The sequence below is a fragment of the Chrysemys picta genome, chromosome 1, assembly GCF_011386835.1.
Source record: "Chrysemys picta bellii isolate R12L10 chromosome 1, ASM1138683v2, whole genome shotgun sequence".
Taxonomy (NCBI): Eukaryota; Metazoa; Chordata; order Testudines; family Emydidae; genus Chrysemys; species Chrysemys picta.
This window is the reverse complement of record NC_088791.1, coordinates 160395716-160418896: the sequence shown is the minus strand read 5'-3', so window position 1 is coordinate 160418896 and position 23181 is coordinate 160395716. Positions and strand designations below refer to the sequence as shown.

Here is a 23181-nt window from a genome sequence, read left to right as displayed (position 1 = left end):
TCTTTATTGCTTCAATAGCGAGCGTGTCCTGAATCAAAACCTGAGTTCTGGGAAAGTTTGGATCTGCAGCCAAATCTTGTAAGTCAGGCCACGCACCAGCACTGATTTCCAACCTGTAGCTCCTCAACTACAAATGACATCTTCATAGACATACTAGAATGCTCCACATCCTAGTAACAATGAGGGCAGTTGTCTGGAAAGATAAAATGACCATTCAAAAACTAAATCTGAAAAACACAGACCAACATGTGATGGGGGCAGTGACGTTGCTAGAATCAGACTTCACAAAACTGGCGGCATACTGTGAATGTCAGCTCTCTCGTTGAGCCCTTCAAAATACTGTTGCCTTACTGTAACCTTCATTTAGCTCCTTTGATAAATATAATCAGGTTAAGCTTATTACATGGATGTTTTGTATTCTAAATCTATTTAATTCTGCATGGCTCTCTGCTACTCCATTTGATGACAAAGTAGCTCTCTGGCTGTCCAAGGCTGACCGCCTGCTCCGCTGTACAGTTTTAAGAATGTGTGATATGAGAAGGGAAAAACAATCTCATAATTTTGTTTAGTCTGACAGGATATCTCTCTGTGTTACAGTTACTATAAACTGGTGACATTTACGAGAAATTGTCTTCTTTAGTGTTGGATCAAGCATGGTTCTTCAACAGATAAACTGATGCTGGGCATGGGTTTCTTTTACCCTCTCTTAGGTGTGTCATTCCTGTAACAAATTCCCTTGCTGAGAAATCAAGGGAACATGTAGAAGAAGATGATGAGTACAAGATTCCTTCATCCCATCCTGTATCCCTGAGCTCCCAACCACCTCACTGTCATAATATAAAACCTCATATTAGGTAAGGTAGTTTGCAGCATTGCACTGCTTTGGAGAGGAGAATAAAATCATTTTAGAATGAACTTTTGACAGGTTTTCTAAAATCTAATTGGTTATAATCATGGTGAAGCTGCCTGCCTTCTGAATGTCTAATCTTTTCATGCTTGGGTTATTCATGCCCTTTTATTCCCCTGGTGGAGTTGAAGGAGAATAGAAGCCATAAAACACTGTGGTTCAGCGTATTTGTATCTCTGTGGTTCAGAATTTAAGTAACAAAATGCAGAACACAGTTGAATCAATACACTGTGACTATCAAAATACAGCAGTACTTCCCATGGTTTCACTCTCTCCTTGTCTCCTGTGTACCAGAGTTATAGCAACGTCTTTAAACTTTTAGAGCCCATTTCACAGAAGACCTTTCTTTGTGTTTCACAGGGAGAAAACATTTTTCATTCAGACTTAATATCTCTCTTGCACTTTAAATAGATCTTAAAATAATATCCCCGAACTGTCACAGTCTCTGAATCATTAATGGGTTGTGGCAAGTAGATTTGGAGTCAAGAGAAATTGCAGATGAAGGCTGTGTGGCTCATGGCGAACCTCTTGGTCCCTGACTCATAAAGCTAATCTGAGTGTGCGGAATGAAGATAATAATCAGGAGAGAGGCTGAATATCAGAAGGGACCAATTACTAGTAGTCTTATGGGTCAAAAGTACTATCTTCAAATCAATTATTGATCTACTAAATTCTGACTCTTCTGCAGCCTAAAATTCATTGATACATTAGAACTTTTTTTCCTTTCAGAATGTGATGTCAATGCAATAAAACTCAACTTCCTCCTCATTCCAGACTTAACCAATTAAGGTCTGATTTTACACGTTTAATAAGAGATTCAGCCCAGTGTGGTGGAAAGGTCACGTTCTGACTACTTCATCTGTTGAAGTTATAAATTCCTAGAAATATAGTCTATTGTTGTTAACAGAAATGCAGACACGACCTTCTGTGCATAGATGTGAATGTTCCACTGGTCTTTGAGTGTTTTCTAGTCATGTACCCTTAAACTCCCACCTATTCTTGTGGGGAAAGATGTTTTGATTTTTTTAATAGACATTCAATGTTAATGCATAGAATTGACTTTATGGGACAGACAGGATTTTAAGACTTTACATGTATGGGCCTATTTATCAGGGGTTTGGTTTTGTTTGTCCCACTTGGGAACCTCTCCACAAAGTCAGCCATATAGTAGAGAGATGAGTTGCCTATATGAATGGAGGAAGAATGGATGAAACGTGAACCTGCAGGAAAGAAGGAGAGTGCTGCATAGGAATAAACTCCATTGGCTCTACAGCTGGTTAGGGATGCTACACTAGGGGAAGTCCCCAGATAGAGAATTATAGGAAGTTTCCACTCCCTTGGTACCTCCTGTGTGGCACAAAAGGAGTGGAGTGGGGCTGAGAATGTTGTTCAGTATTTCGCAAACCATAACAGTTATACATTTCAAAGCTGACTTTCCCATCATTCCATCTGGCCATTTGTTTTTAGCCTTGTTGATCCATAAGAGAGATTACCTTCAGCAGGTCATGGATCCTTTGGACCAATAGTGCTAGCCTAGCGCTAATCCAGGACATCCCACACAGAAAACGTCCTTAATTGATTGTTAGAGTTGCTGCAGTGATTTCATGTAATAACCCTTGTACAAATTACATACATAACAAGAAAGTGAGGCCTAAAATAAAAATCTGTGACATTTAAGAAAGTACGGAAATGACCTGTTGAATAAATTTATATAAATATTCCAAATGTTACATTAACTTTCTGCTGTTAGCTAATGTCAGTGCTGAAGTGTAAACATTCAAAATTATATGTTTCACAAACAACCTTGATTGCAACCAACAGAATATACTTAGGAACTGGAGATAGGCAATATTTTTCATTCAAAAAAGGACAAAAAAGGACTTATTCTGTAGAAATGACAATTTTTGTGGAAAATCGCTCTTCCTTTAATTTTTGTTGCTGTTGAAAATACAAAAACTGAAATCTTTGTTTTTCAGTGTCTGAAAATTTCAGTTTTCTCACAAAAATTAGAAAAAAATTAATATTTTTTTTGTTTGTTTTCATAAAAAAAAATTTGGCACCCCTTCTCAGCTCTTGTTTTTCAGCAAGCTCTATTAGGAGCTTTTTCAGTGCGTTTTTCATAAATAAATGAATTTATTCAGCTGTGTAACTAGTATACATTTTACTTGCTGAAAGAGTTTGTAACTTTTTATGGAGTCGTACCAAATTCCCGTTTTCACCTTCAAAACGCATCACAAATGTTTGGTAAGCATGGGTATGCCTATTGACCTCTCCATTTTGAAGTTAAATTGGAGATTTTACACTCTGGCTGGCTGCCTCATGAGAGTGCGTAGTTTTCTGGCAGTGACAAGGACTTCCTAAGGGGCCAAAATAATCTTGGGATGACTTCATTAAAATTCTGGATTGAGCCCAGATACTTTAAAGGAGATAGACTGCAGTTGTTGTTGTGGATGTCATGTAGTTCTGTGGCTATTGAATTCCAGCGTCCCATTCTGCACTTTTTGAATACATGTTTAATTTAAGACTTTGTGCCACTGTACTAGTATTATAGTACACTTCCAAAAGTCATACTATAATATACCAAATGGATTGCATTAGTCAATTGATTTGTTTTGTAGCTGACTTTATCTTATTGCCAGATTTGTCTGTGTTGTGGAAAGGAAAGGAGAGAAAAGACGAGTATCTCAGTATAACAGTCTAATTAGGTCCCTACTAATATAACACAATTGTATCATTCTGTTTATAATGTTTCTCCAAAAAGATTTCCTTAAAGAAGGAAAAAAAAGTAGCTGGGATGTAGGATGTGAGGTGTTTAATACTTGCTTACCTTGTATTTCTAATGCAAAGGATATGCTGTTATGGCCTGGTCACGCTGAAGACTTCCTCATTGGCAGGGAGTTGTGTTAGGACACTTTGTTGTCTGTGGCAAGTCGTTTTTCCTCCTTGATAAGGAGTCAAGGGTGGATTATTCCGTACAGTATATTTTCAAGTGACTTAATCAGTCTAGCTTCAAGGGACTCAAGCAATGTTTTGTTCTCCACTTCCATTGGAAGACTGTTCCACAATATAATAGGTCTCACCAATAGGAAGGTTTTTCTTCAGATAGTCAGGAAAATAATTATTCTTTATTTTCATTTCATTATTCCTATTTATAGCTCCTGGGACCACACACAATTCCGTTTCCTTTTTCCTGTTTATATGCTTTAAATAACTGCACATGCTTTATTCATCCATCCCTTCCATATAGCCAGCATGTATAGATTTATTTACATTCCTGTTAATGATGAAACTCTAGATCTCTCTATCTTGAAAGGGTCAATGATTTGTGAGAATGGTGTATGTAATGTGACCTATAGCCTTCCCCTAACTGAAGAAGCTTATTTTGATCATTCCTACCTATACAAACTTTGCAGTTCTTGTCATAGAGTTGAGGTGCCTCCATTCCCCAGTTGGTTTTTAACACTTGTTCAAATAGCACATCATTCACTATTGCGTGATTTTAGTTTCCTGTTAGTATCCTGAGCCTTTTAGCAGAGTTATCATATATTATCCACTAAGGATAATTCGTATTTTTATGCCAGGATTTTCCGTAGCTTTGTACTTTACTGCCTGAATCACCAGGATTGCTAGTTCTGGGAAGTTTTAGCAACCAATTTGACACTTAAGCTTCTTTTTACAGAACAATTTGTTTCCCTTTGGAGGAAAGGATAAAATTGAATATAAAAGACAAAGCAATACACCACTTTTTTGACAACAGAGGATCTAATGGAGACCCACTAAATTGTTTTGGGCAGAGTTAATTCTTTTATTTTAAGAGTTTGACTAGGAATATTAAGGACATGCACTATTTCCATGGGTTTGTTCTTGTTTAAAGGGTTTTATTTCCAGTGTATTTACTGTTTGATTTCAGTAATAAAATTAGGATGAATGTACATACTTAACTTTACAATATGGAGAAGTAGTGTATTCTAGTAGACTGAGCTTTGGGTTGAGAGCCAGCTAAAGTCTAATCCCAGCTCTTCCACTATTTTGCAATGGAGACATACGTCAATTACTTAATTTCTGTGCTTCAGTTTCCCCATCAGCAGAATAGAGTAGTTTCTCAGAAGGCTGTTGTAAGGATTAATCTGTTACTGTGTTTAATATGCTTTGAAAGTGAAAAACACTATATGAGTGCTTAAAGAGTTGTTACTACTTGCATTCCTCAATTTGTTTTGATGTAATCTATGTAGTGCTATAGCATTCATTTTGTGATTTGGGGGATGAAAACTTGGGTGGTTGGTTGATTTCTTCCTTTGATCTCTGCTTTAAGGGTGTGTGAGAATGGTCAGTGTGCTGGTATAATGAATGGAACACACAATGCTGCTTCAGAGATGAAGAAATCCAAAACCCCGGAGTTAGGTATGTTTTTATTTAGTTGTTTTTAACTCTAGAAGAAGACAACCAGTCTGACACAATTAGAGGTGCCATAAGAAAGCATTAACTTCTTGTTGTTGCTTTGTTATTCAGGAGACGCCTTTGATGCATCCACTGCTCCAGTATCTTTACCGCCTGCACGGCCTCCTACCAGAGACAACCCAAAACACAGCTCTTTGCTCAACAGGACGCCCTCCGATTATGATCTTCTGGTGCCCCCTTTAGGTAGCAGATCTTTCGCTGTTAAATCTTTAATGGTTAACATAGTTAAAATCAACCAAATACCAAGCTTATTGCAAAACAAAATAAATAAATTCATAAGTTTATTAAGAGTTTCAAATGATGTGGGCTAGATTATTTGAAGAAAACAAGTGAGTGTAATTATGCAATGATCTGCAGTCAGTGCCTGTCTCAGTCCAGGCACTGAGCTCTTTCGCCTTTACCCATTAACATCCAAATCCCAACATTAGTCAATTGGTGAAGACTGATCCCATCATAGAAGGTGCTCACCCGTTCCCTGCAAAATGGGAAAGTTTACCATGGTTGTGTCAGGATTTAGTGTCATGCCAGAAACAGATGCAATGGCAGTTTAAATTAGTCTTCTGATGGTAAACAGTAGAGAAACCTTTTACTCTAAAAATCAGATTTTAGTCACTTAATATTGGAATTAGTCAAATTTCAAGTTCTCTAAATTTGGGGAAGGGGCTGACTTTTTATGTGCTAATTTGAGTTTTCATTTTATTATATAAAAGGGAGTGACTAATAGCACCATTGGAGATAATACATCTGGAGTTTGTTTCCTTTACATCAAGAGATTAAGGTCTAAGGCAGAGTACGATCAGTGCCCAGAATCATCAAATGTTGCCATTCCCAATCCTAGTCCCCAGTTCCCTCTCCTAGAGCCCATCAACTTCTCCAGTTCAGCAGACACTAACCAAGCCACCCTCTCAGCCATGCTGGGAGTCTTATGCTTGCCCTCTGCCACCTTCTATAGGAGGGGCAGGCAAACTTTTTGGTTTGAGGGCCGCATCGGGTTTCAGAAATTTGTATGGAGGGTTGGTTAGGGGAGGCCTGGCCCCTGCCCCCTATCTGACCTCCCCCCCCCCCCCCGCTTCTCGCCCCCTGACGCCCTCCCCCGGGACTCCTGCCCCCCCGCTGTCTGTCCCCGACCACCCCAGAACCCCCACCCCTGACTGCCCCCCACCACCCCATCCAACCCCCCTTCTCCTTCCTGACTGCCCCCCCTGACTCCTGCACCATCCAACCACCCCTTCTCCCTGACCACCCCCGCCACCCCCATTCAACCTCCCTGTTCCCCACCCTCTGACTGACCCCACCCCTATCCATACCCCTGGCCCCTGACCACCCCTGAACTCCCCTGCCCTCTATCCAACCCCAACCCCCACCCCCTTACTGCACTGCCTGGAGCACCGGTGGCTGGTGGCGTGGCTGCACCAGGACAGGCAGCCGTGCCGCCTGGCTGGCGCCAGCCATACACCGCGCAGCACAGAGCACTGGGTCAGGCCGGGCTCTGCAGCTGCATTACCCCAGGAGCTTGCAGCCTGCGGCGCAGTGAGCTGAGGCTGCGGGGGAGGGAGGACAGTGGAGGAGGGGCCGGGGGCAAGCCTCTTGGGCCAGGAGCTCAGGGGCCGAGCAGAATGGTCTCATGGGCCGTAGTTTGCCCACCTCTGTTATATAGCCTACCCAGAGCTCAGTTGTGAAGTGTTGGCTCCACTATGCATGCCACCCATTTTTTTTTCTGATTGCTTTCACTCTTTGATTTCAGTATGCTAACCCACTATGCATTATAAGGTGTCTTAGCTCACGCTCCAATTTAATAGTGCAGTAACAGAGAGTGCAGAGAGCAGCACGAGGGGGAGGGGTGGGAATTGCACCCCTTGACAGCCTTGAATTTACACCTGCCTGCTCCTCTCTCATAATGTAGAGGGTGAGGTCTCCCGTGAATCCCCAGGACTGCACTTCTTGGCCTCTTAGGCCAGATCTGCTTATCCCTGTGTAAGGTGACATACAGTGTACATCAAATCCAGCATGGTTAGCACATTTTTTTTTTTAATTTTATTTCACTGAGCTACTGGTACATAGCGATCATCCTACAGTAATTTTCAGTGTGCTCTTTTATTTCACTCAGGTGCAACATCTACAGACTGGCCACCAACCCGCTGATTATTTTATAACCTAGAGTAAATCTTTAAAAAAAATAAAAAAAATCCCAAACTGAGTACACTAAAAGGTCATTCACAGCATGTTTTTAAAGCATTCAGTTGTGCATAATAAGAGCCAGTCTTACAATTTCATTATTGGAGTCACTGAACTTCTGGAAAACCCTAGGAGTGAGAGCCTCTGTTAGCAGCCATGGAAAATCAATTTGAAGCTTCACTCTTTTTTTTGTACTATTCTTAATGAAGTTTTGCTCTTTAAATGCAGGTGAAGATGCATTTGACAACTCCCCACCATCACTTCCTCCACCTCCACCTCCCGCTCGGCACAGCCTCACTGAGCATTCCAAACCTCTGGGCTCAGGAAGCAGACCCTCTTCAGGACATGAACTGTTCCTTCCTCCTTCGGGTAAGAGTTGCCAAGCAAACCAAGTTTTTAATGTATTTTCATTTACAGCAGAAGCTTATATGAGCTGATAAAGTTGTCATTGCCTGTTAGAAATACCTTTGCCCATAGCTAACTGTCTAAAAACTGGAGAGGTTAGTTTTTAAAACTATAGAGATGAAACATCTCAGAGAATATAAAATAGTCTCTACTTTTCTTTTCCCCATGTAATAGATAAAATCAATATTTTCATACTAGACATGACATTTTGGTAAATAACATTTTTCTAATAGGAATAGTTATTTTGAAGTGCCAAGTTTTTCATTGAGTTCTGTGTTGCCAGTGTGCATCATTTGTCATATCACCACAGAGTATTAGTTTCTATAGGACTATATAATATAGAAGACTAAATTGTTTTTGACTGGGGACAACACCAGAAAAGAAGGGCAAAGAACAACAACTTATATTTGATAGAACTGTCACTGTCAAATCTTTCTTCTAAACTATATAAATTGTAAACACCCCCCCCCCCCCCCCGATTGCAAGGAACTGCAGCTCATCCCATTTTTGTTCATGAAATTCATATCCCCAAATCATTGTCTATGTCTTTCAGTCCAGTTTTCAGCCTGCATATGGCACAGAAACTGTGCTACTGTCTTGATTGGTTTCCTCCTGTTAATGTACAGTGGTTGGGGCTCCATGCTGATTAAGTTGGTTCTGTTTGCTGCCTCTGATATAGATTGCTCCCAAAATGATTGTGGACTTACTTGTGGGCTGGGGTACATACTATAGCTGTTGAGGGGTTCCCTTCTTTCTTCTTTGGGAGGTTTCAGAGGATGTTTTTGGCCAGTTATCTACCTACCCTAAGGATTCTGTTTTGTGGTGATCTGCAAGGCTCTGTATTGCCACGTCTCTTCTTTCAGCAGCTCCTGAGGGATACAGTAAGGCATTTTGGGCAGTGGTGTCAGCAGTATGCAGTTGACAGGCAGTTCTGTCTTGTTTTCATCACACCCTGCTGGTGTGTAGTCTTTGCTTTCCCAGCGCATGGATGGCATTGGTTATTAGATTGAGAGCAACTGGCTGAGGCTCCAGACAAATTAGCCGTGATGCTAGTGGGTGGCAGAAATGATCCCGAAAGATGGTTTGCTTTCCTGTCAGAGAGGTTTTTGGTTGTCCTTCTCTTGTCTAATAGGCTCACAAATTAAGAGATACTCTTGGACCCCATCTCCACCATCCTGCCAAGATAGATAATTAGTTAAACTTTATTTTATTTTTAACACAACCCCACACCCTTAGTTCTGATTCAGAATACTGTTCTTTTACCGGTAATCCCAAAATATAAACTCAATGAAAAATCTGTTTGAAAAAGAAACATGTTATGTGTCCACATTGATAATACACATTGATCTGCCTCCACTGCGAGTCGATATAAGTGCATAATTTTTACCATAAATCAACAGTCTTATGTACTTTTCTTTAAATTACATTAGACACATTATTCTCCAGGAACAGCAATTATAGAAATACTTTACTGAAAAATTCTACTATAATTTGGCACCTTAAATTTGGATAATATTTCCCACTTAACTACATCACTTAAAAGAAAATAGTTAAATTCCAAAATCAAGATGATAAAATAGAATACACAATAAGAATCCATGGTTCAGAGTTGAGGTAGTTGTATTGTGTTAAATGTGGATTCCTTTACAATAACTTATTCATTATGTGGACAGTGTAGGGTTTATTATGTCCTTAACTATTCATTCCTTACATTTAAGTGCTTAGGTCATTAGTTTTCAAACTGTGGGGTATGCACCTCCTGTGGGGGGTGCCCTGAAGCTTTCAGCAGGGCCAAAGAACCTGATGCCGGCCAGCTCCCACAGGAACAGCAGATCCTTGTGTGAACTCACTTCCCTTTCTCCACTCACACGGTCTCTCTCTCACACATGCACACGCACACCCTCTTGCTGTGCTGGGAGTCAGCATGGTAGCAACACTACCACACACGTGTCTTTGCCCCCAGCATGCGCATGTGCACACGGGGAGAAGGCAGAGCCACCTCACACATGCACTAGTGCTGCTTCTGGCAGCGGGATTACAAGTGGAGCACATGAGCCTTCTCCCAACACGTGCTGGTCACGTGGAGATTTAATGCCCCCCACCCTCTGCACCATCCAGATTCCCCTTCCCTTGTGCCAATGGGAGGCATGCCTAGGACATGAATCTCCAAAGGCGGGTGAGTTGGGGAACCTCTGGCTCGGGTTTTGTTACTGTTGTCATACGTAAAGGACGTTGTCACTTAGCAACCTGAACTGGGTTTTGAAACTTTTTGTTGTTTTTGGAATGATCCTCTGTAGTGTTGTTTGGCTCCCAGGGACAGTAGTTAGTGAGCCAACGTTTTCAAACATAGGTAGCAAAATTAGACTTCTAAATCCAGACACTTAAACTCACCGGATTTTTCAAAAGGGTTGAGCTCACGGCAGCTCCTGTTGTACCCAATGTCAATTTAGGTGCCCAAATATTGAATGAGGAGCCTAAGAGAACACATGTTTGAAAAATCTTGGCATTGATGATTATAGTGTTGTCATTTATTTGTATTACAGTAGTGCCTAGGGGCCCCAGGCATGGACTAGGACCCTGTTGTGCTACACGCTGTACAAACACAGAACAAAAAGCTAGACTGTGAGCTGTCTGGGGCATGAACTATCACTATAAGGGTCAGGCCAAAAGTCATGTATGTATTTGGATATTTAAATGTTTCTCTATGAAATACCACATTGAAAGAGACATGGCTCTAGAGGTGTAGACATGCTTTAGCAAAAAAGTTATTTACAGGGTCTACCAAACAGTCAGGTAAAATAGTATTTTCAATACTTCTAACATCGCTACGTACTACAAATGCTTTGTTGCACTTTTTGTTTGTTTAAATGTTGTATTCCTTTTGATCAGCAAAAAAAAAAAAACGGGGGGGGGGGGCAAAAAACATTATCTGAAACATTTAGAAATCAAGTTTACATTTTTCAATTCACATCACACTATTGCAAGGAGTGGTATCAATCACAATGAAATATGGCAGATTTACCATAACACATTGCAAAAAATAACAAAGCATAAAAATACACAGTGTTTTCGTCTTTTAACTACTCTTCTGAAATAGCAAGCTCATTTAAAAAATACCCCTCAACTAAAAGCTTCAAGTAAATGTGTTGCAGTACAAGTACCTGAGAGTAATTAGATGAACCCAAGAGACACTTTGACGTTTTCTGCTATCTGTCAAGATCTGAATGTTGAATAATGTACTAGTACTCTGTACTTTTCTTGACACAGTTCAATTCACCATCCATCTTGTCAAATAAGCCACTGCATATGGATGACTTCGCAAGTTACAAGAATCAAAGGTTCATGCTTGTGAATTGCAGGGACAGAAATTATTCTAAAATTGAGTACTGAAGATAAACGAATGTTATCTGCAAGTCACAAGGCTATGTGGAAAATTATTTGGAAATAACATAACAATAATTTAATATAATTTATAAATGTTCACATAAAATCTGGAAAGTACATTTTATGGTCACTTAACATTTTCCATATGTACGTATTAGCTATGATCTCTACTGTCACTGTTCATTAATCTTATAAGTGCCTTTGACTACACGGAGACACATGCTTGTGTAGATTGATATTTCATTCTTTTTTTGAATATTTCTTTAGACACTGATTTCCAAAGCCTTATTATGATTGGTGACAGTACAAGCCTTCAGGTGATTTCACAGCCATGCAATAGATCTAATGAGTGTACAGCCAGGACTTGATCACCACAAAAAAACATACATATCCCTGCACCCACTGTGGTAAATGGATTGAAGAGTCAGTTGAGGAAAGCAACCTGTTCAAGACAGCTCTTAAGCATTGCTTAAAGTTAAGCACTTGCTGAAGTACTGCCTTCAATAGGGGCCTAAAAATGGAGAAGAGAGAATGTTCTAATTTTCTGCTTTGACTTTTTAATCTGCCTTCAGTAATTAGCAAAGACAGACACAAAGCTTGCTTACCCCATCACTAGTTTCTTTAATATGTGTTAGGGAGGGAGACTATATTAAGTTAACCACCTCCCCTGGTTATCTCTAGGCATAGTTACATCCCCACTGCATGAATGCGTGTGTCTCTCAGTGTCAGGAACACTCCTGTTCGCATTCACAATCCCTTCTCTCCTGAAGCTTCTTGTTCATACAGCTCTAATCTGGCCCCATGTGCATGAACCTTGCAGACATTTTTAACTTTAAGTATCCTCTCGTTTTTATAGATCTCTTTTTTGATCCAGCTACTAGTGTAATTCCTTTGCCTCCTGCTCGAAGAGTAACAGTGGAAAATGTCAAAACTAATAGAACATCCCAGGACTACGATCCGCTTCCATCCTCCTCAGGTAAGAAGAAAAACCATGCTTAGACAAAGTACCAACCTAAGAAAGCAAGTAATCTCAGCTCATACAAACTGGCAGACATCAGCCAGTGCGCATGCATCGCTATCCTGTTTGTGAGGAAAGGCTGCCTGTTGTTCACAACAAGAGCTGGTAATTCTCTTCGTGCAAAAAACAGATAGGTAACCATCAGAGGAACAATGGAGATGGATCTTCTGAAAGGACATAAAATCCCAGAGTGGCTGGTCCATCCTATGATCTGTAGGGTTGGGTAGACTAAAAGGAAATTTCTTTTCCCTTTTAAAGGTGAGTCCTTTTAATCCTAGCCATAGACATTAAATGCTTAATGTGAATTCTGGTATCCCTTTTTTTTCTCTCCTTTTTTTTAAGATAAGGGATTTTCCCTGTTCTTTTGGAGATCACAAGAGGTCAGAAGTCATGCAGGGGCCACTGTGCCTCTTGGTTCCAATTTTATTCTCCTTGTATTGCTCTGTGGACAAAATATAACTTAAACCTCTATATTGTTCTCTCAGATATGTACCAATGTTACTTCCGTGGCTCTGGGCACTGTAAAACATTTTAAAAATACACAGGAAACCCAAAAGCAACTAAAATGCCATATCCAGTTTGTAACAGCCTAGTCAACATAATGTAACAAATTGAAAAGATGGCCATAATATATAACATCTCTGATCCAGAAGGAACCTCAAATGTTTCACAGTCTAGTTCAGGGGTCGGCAACGTTCGGCACGCAGCTCACCAGAGTAAGCACCCTGGTGGGTCGGGCCAGTTTATTTACCTGCTGACGCGGCAGGTTCGGCCGATCGCGGCCCCCACTGGCCGCGGTTTGCCGTCCCGGGCCAATGGGGGCGGCAAGAAGCGGCGCAGGCAAGCGATGTGCTGGTTGCAGCTTCTCACCGCCCCCATTGGCCCGGGACGGCAAACTGCGGCCAGTGGGGGCCGCGATCGGCCGAACCTGCCGCGTCAGCAGGTAAATAAACTGGCCCGGCCCACCAGGGTGCTTACCCTGGCGAGCCGAACATTGCCGACCCCTGGTCTAGTTATAATGTATCCAATCCTGCAATTGGATTCACATGGCTGGACCCTTGCCCCCACACAGATCCAATGACAGATTGAAAGTCTATAAGGAGCTACTTTAAAGTGGGTGTATAACTGGTTGGAAAACTGTTCCCAGAGAGTAATCAGTGGTTCACAGTCAAGCTGGAAGGGCATATCAAGTGGGTTCCCGCAGGTTCTGTTCAATATCTTCATCAGTGATTTTGATAATGGCATAGAGAATACACTTAAAAGTTTGCGGATGATACCAAGCTGGGAGGCAGTTCAAGTGCTTTGGAGGATAGGATTGAAATTCAAAATGATCTGGACAAACTGCTTAAATAGTAAATAGGATGAAATTCAATAAGGTCAAATGCAAAGTAACTTCACTTAAGAAGGAACAATCATTTGCACACATACAAAATGGGAAATGACTGCCTAGGAAGGAGTACTGCGAAAATGGATCTGGGGTCATAGTGGACCACAAGCTAAATATGAGTCAACAGCGTAACACAGTTTCAAAAAAGCAAACATCATTCTGGGATGTATTAGCAAGAGTGTTGTAAGCAAGACACTACTCTGCGCTAATTAGGCCTTAACTGGAGTATTGTGCCCAGTTTCTGGGTGCCACGTTTCAGAAAAGATGTGGACAAGTTGGAGAAAGTCCAGAGAAGAGCAACAAAATGATTAAAGGTCTAGAAAACATGACCTGAGAGGGAAGATTGAAAAAACTGGGTTTGTTTAGTCTGGAGAAGAAAAGACAGAGTGAATGTGATAAGTTTTCAAGTACATAAAAAGTTGTTACAACGTAGGAGGGTGACATTTTTTTTTTGTTAACCTCTGAGGATAGGACAAGAAGCAATGGGTCTTAAATTGCAGCAAGGGAGGTTTAGGTTGGACATTAGGAAAAACTTTGCTGTCGGGGAGGTTAAACACTGGAATAAATTGCATAGGGGAAGGTTGTGGAATCTCCATCGTTAGAGAGTTTTTAAGAACAGGTTAGACAATCACCCATCAGGGAGAGTCTAGATAATAGTCCTGCATGAGTGCAGGGGACTGGACTAGATGACCTCTCGAGGTCCCTTCTAGTCCTATGAGTCTATCCTTTTATGTACAGTAGATATCACTTAATACACCAGTGAATGTACTCACCTTTGCAGTACAAGACCACAGCTATTTAAAGGGACACTGTCAACTATAAACCTAGTCAGTTAAAAAGAAATAAAGTAAAAGTAGTTTCATTATTACCCCAATCCCTGAATCCTTAGCCTATTTGCAGTCAGTTTTCCTGTTCTTTACAAATGTATTTTCTCTCCTTTTGCTGCATGAAAGCCCGTACAATCAGGGGAAACTGGCCAACAGAGGCCTGAGCTAATCATGTGAGTAGTTTCACTGAGTTGTGTGCATGTAGCTGTTAAGATTGGACCATGATGAACTGTTCAGGGCAAACAGTGAAATTGTAAACTATTCTCAAATGCACAAAGTAAACACATTGAAAAACATGATTTTTTTCCCTCTTGTCTGTCAGTTTTAGTAATTGTAGGTGTTACTTGCAACAACAGTAGGTGATAGATTTTCCAACCAAAGTGTGGTGTGTGGGTTTTTTTTGTTTTTGTTTTTGTGTTTTTTTAATAATATAAATGGTAAAGTTGACATTGTTCCTTTAACAGTATGTTACACCAGTATACTGCAATGTAGATCAGGAAGTGAAGAACACTTTTTCCAATTGAAACTACAGGCAGGATTAAGCATGAAAAGTGCCAGAGGGATCTTTAATGATCACCACCGTTTAGAACCTCAGTTTGATGTCTCAAATAAATGATAACCTTTTCAAGACTACAATTCCCCTAACAGAATGCTGGTGCTCGCTATTTAAATAGCATTGAAAACATTTATAGTGCATGTGTTTATAAAATCTTCAGGACAGGGCTGTTGTCTTTCTGCCGAGCAGAATGGGGCCCTGATTCTGACTGAAGGGCTTCTAGGTGCTGTTTTAATATACATATTAAACAAGCTGATTATCTTAAAGGTATTAGAGAGACAAGGTAGGTCAGGTATTACCTTTTATTGGACAAACTTCGGTTGGTTAGTGAGACAAGCTTTTGAACTTACACAGAGCTCTTCTGAAGAAGATATTACCTCACCCACCTTGTCTCTCTAATATCCTGGGATTGACTCAGCTACAACACCACCATTTTCCCTCTGTGCCAATATAAAAACACAATGGTTGCTTCATCCATTCAAAATAGAAGGTAGTGAATTTTATATTATTTCTAAGACTTTTCTTTAAAGCTCACTTAAAAAGGACTTGCTTGCTTGCTTTTCACACGGTAATTTACATTTCTGCATAGTCTTTTAATGGATATGCTTTTTTTCATGGGACCTGGTGTATTTGAAAGCCCTCCACAAAGGAAGCTGATGTAGAGAAGTTTTTAATTCTGCAAAATGATTGCAAGATGCTTGCTATTTAAGATTTCAAATAGTTTTCTTGATATTGCTTAGTAAATACTTCATTACTTAGATGTTTTGCATAACCATCTTCTAAAATATCCATATGCTTTAACCTCTGCTATAAATATACTAATCCAGCATGCTATGTACATAAAAGTTTTCAATTTAATTTGAATTAAATGACAACTATTTGTTAAATCATGCTATGCTATAATTGGAAAGTTGTCTTTGTAGTGGTTGTAATTCCATCCTTTGGAATTAATAAGTTTCAGAATGAACGGATTCAATTTACTTCAGGTTTCCAAAAGACAACCTTGTATGGAGAATATAACTTAGTGTTTGAGTTATTCCTTAACCATTCATTTCTAATAGCCAGCAGTTGTTCATTCCAAACCTGTTTTAGGATTGCTGTTGGATCTGTGTTAGAAAGGAAGTGAATATAGTCCACTCATTAGAGTAAATTCTATTCCTAGCACTGCCACTGACTCACTGTACACCTTGTCACTTAACCTCTCTGTGCCTCAGGCTATCTATTTATAAAATGGGAATAATACCTGCTTCACTATAATGTTCAGCTTAATTGCTGACTTGTAAGGGAAAATGTATCTATCAGGTATATTTTGAATGACAGCCCTTTAGAATTCTTTAATATCAAGAAAGTAGGTTGCATATGGTGAAATATAGTATATGTTGTTTGTCTCTGACACCTATCACTCTGGTATCTAAGTACCAAACACAGCAATTTATTTAGCACTGAAAATTTCAAAAATGCCTCTCAATTTTTCACTTTTTCATTGTTCCAGAGGAACAATATATATATATCACAAACATTGTGATGGTATACATTCTGAGGGAGTTCAGGTAAAAATAATGAGAGGGGAGAAATCGCTAATTCTAGAACAAACACACACACTCTCTCTCTTTCTCTCACACTCACAGCCCCACCCATCACGTTTTCTTCTTTTACTCAGCTGCGATTTCCACTGCCTTGGACCTTTGTGCAGTCAGTTACACCTGTGGAAAGTGGGTGTAACATGCTACAACTGGTATGAGTGAATGGAGCAGTCTGACTTCTGCACTCACTTTGCTCAAATGTAAATGACTACCCAAGGTGCAAGGTAGAGGAGAATCAGGCCCCTTGTGTATACATTTATTGTATCTCCTTAGCATTTCACTTCTATGCTCTGTGCAAAATGGGTTTAAAGCTGTGTGCCTTTCAGAGCCCTGCCTATGATCTGGCCTTTTTAATGCACTGTTATGTCATTGTCCACATTGCTCCCGGGTGCGCTAATAAATATAAATGTAAAATCATGCTTTGCCCTCTTTACATTATTTATAAATGAGAGGAAAAATTCATCTGGCTCGGTGCATTTTTGCTATTGTTACATACTTAAAGGTTGATTTAAATATAGTTCAGACTCATCTTGTCTGCAAGCATCTGCATGAGCACTGAGATGCCTTGTAGAGCCCCAGGCTTTAGGGCTCTGAGGAAGATTTACACGTTCTTAGCATCCTACCGTGAGGCACTGAAGTTCTTCACTCGGGCTCCCTGAGCTCCTCAAAATGCGAGATCCCCTTGGCTCTCTAATATCCCTTTGAAGGTGTTTTTTCCTCTCCCCCAAATAGACTTGTCTGCCTTCCTCCACTCCACAGAGACCCTCACATGACAAACCTGCTTCCTCACTCTCACCCACCAGCAGGCGTGCTTGCATGGTGCCGCTTATCCCTGCTGCTTCCTAGACTGGTAGCAGCAGCTGCTGGGACATGTTTAAAAAGTAGGAAGGGAACAGAAGGGGTGGCTCACTGCAGGGGGAAATGAAGCTATTTGGCATCATTACCCGGGCAGCAAGAGTCCTGATTTATCCCTGCCTCTTAGCAGCCTAGGAGGCCTCTTTCTCCCCGGCACAGACTTTCTCCCCCTCACCTTCTGCTAGTGAACCATAGTCGTTTATTAAATTAGCCAGTCCCCAGGCGTTATCTGCTTTGGGATTAGCTAGTTTCCTAAGGGTTGAAGGCAGCATGGAAACAGAAGTGTCCGTGATTGAGGCTGCCTGCTCAGAGGCTGAAACAGTTAATTGAAATATACGAATATACAATTAACTGAAAATTCAGCTAGAGATTTTTTTTTTAAGAATCCAAGGTGGCTGACGCATCAGTGTGTGTGGCAGGAAAGAAAGGCCTGTTTAAATGCCTCTGACTCTGTGTCCAGATAGGAAGTGCAGTTTAAGCTTAGTATTTTTAAGCTCAGAATCTAACAGGATACTCATATTCCGCTAAAATTTTATATGGATGTGAAGATATTGAGAGACATGTCAGCATTTTAAAAAAACAGGGAATTGAGTTACGAAGAGAGTGAGGGCTGGAGATTTAAAAGGACCTGTGCTATAGAGACATTGGTGGAGTGAGAAGAAAACGCATGTGTTGCAAATATTCAAAAAGAATTAAAAATGGTCTGCCTAAATGACATGATTGCTTCAGCAGGTTTTAGGCAACATGAAGTTTTTAGTCAAGAAAAAAACCTCCAGGTTTGGGTTCAGATTGGAGCTGCCAGAACTAGTCTCAGTCTCTCTGTCTGTCTGTCTTTCTCTCTCTCTCTCACACCACTCACACACACCCCCGTCCCCAAAACGGTATCAAATTTAATTGTATTTTGTTCTTTAGATACTTTTCTTCCATAATAATCTTTCTAAAATTGCTTTGATAGTCATATTTTTTGCCTCAGATTTACATATGTTACATTATTTGTCTTGCAACTTTCTAGTATTGTACATACTTTGATTTTAATTATGGACCGTATTCTTCAATAATACTGTAAATTGAGTTTTGTAAAATAAGTCTGAATTCTTGATTTTACTTATTCCTCTCTCTTACTGGTAACTAAATTTCTTGAAATATTGCTAATCACCTAATCCTACAAGTATTTCACACCCCTTTCTCCAGTAAGCTCAATCCTGCCTTGTATTGTCTTTTTATCATTAGCATTTATATAGCACTTTTCATCTTCAGTGTCCTTTATAAAGACAAAATAATCCTATCTGCTGTTTTTCTCATCAGCATGTTGTGTAGAAAATAAGCAATGTTACCAGCACAAGATTAAACCCAGTCTTTTAATGTGAAATCTGAATAAAATTACTCTCATCTATTTGTTACATTAACCCCACCATCTTTCTAGAAAAATATTTCCTGGAGCTTGTCTGACTTAACAATAGATTTCCCATACTGATGCATTCAGAAAAGCTTGTTAGCATTAAAACTGAGTCAGAAAATGCATCTTGAAAGATCTACATAAATGACTAGGTTGATCCGTTGAAGATGTTTAACGTGCTCTGTGGGATTACAATCCAGATATTCTCTCTGTATAAAATTGAATAGTGGTATAACTTTGATAATGAAATTATTATGCTCCTTTGCATTACAAGATATAGCTGGAAGATTTGAAAAAAACAGAATGCGATTGCCACCAGTATAAATAAACTGGAAAATGTTATTGCCATAAGCTTTCTCTAATTACATATCATTGGAGCACTATTTATTGTCAGTAGAACTTTTCAGAATTCTTCTCAAAGGATTGAAAGCCTAAAAAAAAAAAAAAAACCCACAAATGTTCCACTCAAAGCATTTTTGCTGTATGCCATCTTGTATTCAGGCTTCTTAGTGTAGCCTCAGCAAGGATAAAGGGGTTTGGGCAAAGTACCAAGTTTACTTGAGTCCTAACCCCTTGACTCTGAAAAGATTAGAAGCTGTAGTTATTAGCTCTTTGCATCAGCACATCATGATTCTTAGCGGCAGTGTTAACTGTGAAGGTTAACATTCCTATGAAGCACTGGAGACCGGCTGTAGCATACCCAGCCAACATTTGAAATGTGTGAACTGTGATATTTGGGGAGAAAAAATTAGGGATCTTTTTCTCACCACTGAAATTTATTGGACTATTAATTTTTGGGGGGGGGACAGAATGATGAAATAATGATTTTCCTATGTAGCAAGCACCCTTGACATGCATGAAATAAACTACAAATGACTGAAATATGTTCTCATGATGTACAAATGAGTGCTAGTTTCTCCTCTTCAGGTTTATTTGGTGAGAGTGTTCTTTTACATAGTTTACTGATTTGTGCAATTTCCTGAATAAAACTGACTAAATCCTTCTTGGTGATATTAATAAAATCTCATTGTTGAGAGTAAATGACAATTAAAATTCAGATTTAATTTTTACCACTTATGCTGTTTTTATACTTTTTTGCCTAGTTTGGACAATGCAAATATAGACTAGTCCAGGGGTTCTCAAACTGGGGGGTCAGGACCCCTCAGGGGGGTCACGAGGTTATTACATAGGGAGTTGCGAGCAGTCAGCCTCCACCCCAAAATCTGCTTTTGCCTCCAGCATTTATAATGATGTTAAATATATTTAAAAAGTATTTTTAATTTATGGGGGGGGGGTCGCACTCAGAGGCTTGCTATGTGAAAGGGGTCACCAGTACAAAAGTTTGAGAACCACTAGACTAGTCACTTCCACTTTCAGATTCTTACTGCATTATTAACACAAGGCTGCACTGTTTAGGTTGTGAACACTTCTGGCAAATGTTCTAATACAGTTTCCACCAGAATTTCAAAGCTGAAGAAAGGAATTCATTAAAACAGTCCTCTTAATACGCTTCATAAAACTTGGTTTTGAGTTCTCCCTTAACTTGAGGCCTGAACTACTGAGCACTACCTTGTTACATCATGTTTAAACCAGTTTGTAGTGATTGTCTCTCCGGTTTTTTTTAAACAGATGGTTCACAAGCACCAGCCCGACCCCCTAAACCACTTCCTCGCAGGACTGCACCAGAAATCCACCACAGGAAAGCATACAACTCTGACACCTCCTTGGAAAATGTGGATGCAAAAATTGCAAAACTTATGGGAGAGGGCTTTTCTTTTGAAGAAGTGAAGAGGGCACTTGAAATAGCCCAGAATAATGTTGATGTGGCTCGTAGTATTTTAAGAGAATTTGCCTGCTTTCCTCCACCAGTCTCCCCACGTCTCAATCTATAGCAGCGTGCAAGTCCCTGCAGCAGATGAATTCCATGGATTGTGTGTGTGTGTGGAACTGAGAGCAAGAGAGAGAATTTGAGAGAGAAGTTTTCTTCTCTTGTCATCCTTAGAAGAGGGTCTGTTTCCAGTAGTTTATCAGAGGAAGATGGCTACTCTGATCAAGACTCATAGATGGGCTGAGGCTTCTGTATTTTTGCTAGCCATACTTTTAAAATCAGGGTTGAACTGACAAAATTATTTTAAGAAGTTTACTTCCCTTGAACTTTGAATCTGTGAAATGCTTTTTTCTTGTTTACAAGTTGGCAAGTGGACACCTGTACTGTGTTCCTGTTTAGATTCCCTTGTACGGTGGTCAGCTCAGCTGTAGCATTTGCAACATTTTCCATGCTGACCGCCTCATCAACTAAATCATTTTTTCCAGAAGCTCTGTATTTCCATTTCTCCTTTTATAAGAGGCTTTAATGGTTTTTGCATTTCAATTTATCAAACAAATGCAAAAAAAAAAAAAAAGTATGTGGCCTTCACTACTGAGCGTTTTCTTCTGAGATTGCTTTGTTATTGATAGAGGAAAAAAATCTGAATGTATAATGCATTATTTTTTGTCTATGAACTGCCTTTTTAAAGGTATTTTGACAGTGACGTTGGGCAGCTTTTCTTTTTATTATGGATTTTGTGACCTATTGTCTTCAAGGTCTTGATCCATGTAGTTTCCAGTTTAAAAAAAAAAACACACATGCAGTAATGAAACTAAAGAACATGACATGACAACTTTTAAAAATTTGAATGCAGATGTTGATGTTGTACTTAAGTTACATACCAAGGGCACCTGTTGTTCACGCCTTAAGTATCCTTAGGCATAGTGAATAATGGGGAATCTCGCTGAATTATATTAATGATCAGGTAAATTACAGTCCTATCGTCTGCAAAGTGGATGGCAGTTAATTTCCTGTTTGAGTGATTGTCCTCTGGTTCATCATGACTTTAGGGACCAGTTCATATTGACATGGGAACTTCAAATCTTTGATGCACTGTTAAGTCCTAATGCTACTGTAGGAATACTTTTTACAAAGCTCTTTAGTAATGTCTGTTCACACTATTGCATTAGACTATATGTTTCATACCCCAAATTCACTCATTCATTATTCCTGCATCGATGGAAACATCTTAAATCTGTTTGCCATGGGTGGAACAGTGTTACCTTAGTCTGCCTTTTTTTTTAATTTAAAGCACAGATTGATGCAAGCCAAATCAAGTCCTTTATTTTTTGTTCTTGCTAGACTTTCAAATTGAGTCCAGACCTTCCACAGTAATTCTCATATTGCTGCTTTCCTGTTTGTGTAAAACACTGAAATTCACTCTTTTCCCCCCTCCTCTTACTGTTGAACAGATGAACCATGTGGAGGGTAGAGTAGTTTCAGTATTTTAAAATATGGCCAGTACATGATCTTGCAAGTTGTGATAAATTTCGGTTGCGGTATATATTTATTTCCTTTTTATCTTTCGGTTTTCTTCTTTACTCATGGCAAGTTGTAAAAGTTACACCACTTAGATCAGATCTCAGCGACAAATGGATTGTGAGGAGGTTGGGACTCACCACCGTGGCGCCTCCCACTGGTCGCTCTGGGTATTAGCTCAGTCCATGGGGAGCGCCCTCTGCTGGTAGTGTTGCATCCGTCGTCTGTTCGCTGCTGGTGTCTGGACCTGCGTTGCTCCCTGCTCGGTGACGTCCGTTTCAGGCCACTGCCCTCCGGCAGTGCCCCTTAGTCCATCCTCATCCCCTTCTGGGGGGGTGGGGGGGGAGGGGGAAGGGAGAAGAGTTAACAGCAGTCTTTCTCTGCACCCCAGCCACAGTGGACAACCACATCCCAAAGTCTAACCCCTTGCGTCAGGGGTCCAGTGCAGTCTGCTACTGCCACGTCCAATGCCTGGGTGTACGTGCAAGGGGGGGACCCAGGCCTGCTCTCCAACCCAGGGACCCTTTGGCGGCAGCCTTCCTGCCCTACTCCTCTCCCCCTGTGTCTCTCTCTCCCTGGGCCGCTTCCCCTTCGGCCCCTTTGCACCGGCTAGGCCCTTCCCTCAGGGCCTGCAGCCTGGCAGACACCGACCGGGCTGGAGTTCCTTTCTGCTCCCCTGAGCCTGCCCAGCATTGCGCTGTCCCAGGTGCTAGTTTCCTCATGCAGGAGACTTCACCTTCACCCTTTGAAGGCCTAGGAGAGACTCCCTGCTCCTCTCCTAGGCAGCCTTTATATAGGGCCTAGCCTAGCCCTGATTGGCTTTGAGTAGGCCCGTCCCTGATTGGCTGCTGGCCTGCACAGCTGCTCTGGTCTACTCTAGTCCC

At 40.5% G+C, this 23181-nt stretch overlaps 1 protein-coding gene across 11 annotated transcripts in view; it reads left to right on the top strand.

The window, feature by feature from the left end:
- The window catches only part of CBLB (Cbl proto-oncogene B), a 239912-nt gene that overhangs the window by 182849 nt on the left and 33882 nt on the right, over window positions 1–23181 (top strand). For 7 of the 11 annotated variants that reach the window (XM_005283588.5, XM_005283589.4, XM_005283590.4 and 4 more), the window contains 6 exons: window positions 711–854; window positions 5220–5308; window positions 5417–5548; window positions 7769–7909; window positions 12186–12305; window positions 20581–21611. In XM_005283588.5, the coding sequence (XP_005283645.1) occupies window positions 711–854; window positions 5220–5308; window positions 5417–5548; window positions 7769–7909; window positions 12186–12305; window positions 20581–20843 (889 nt within the window). In that variant the 3' untranslated portion in view covers window positions 20844–21611. Of the gene's footprint in view, window positions 1–710; window positions 855–5219; window positions 5309–5416; window positions 5549–7768; window positions 7910–12185; window positions 12306–20580; window positions 21612–23181 lie in introns of those variants that run through there. The other 4 variants (XM_065574109.1, XM_065574105.1, XM_042853482.2 and 1 more) reach the window with 2 other exon arrangements.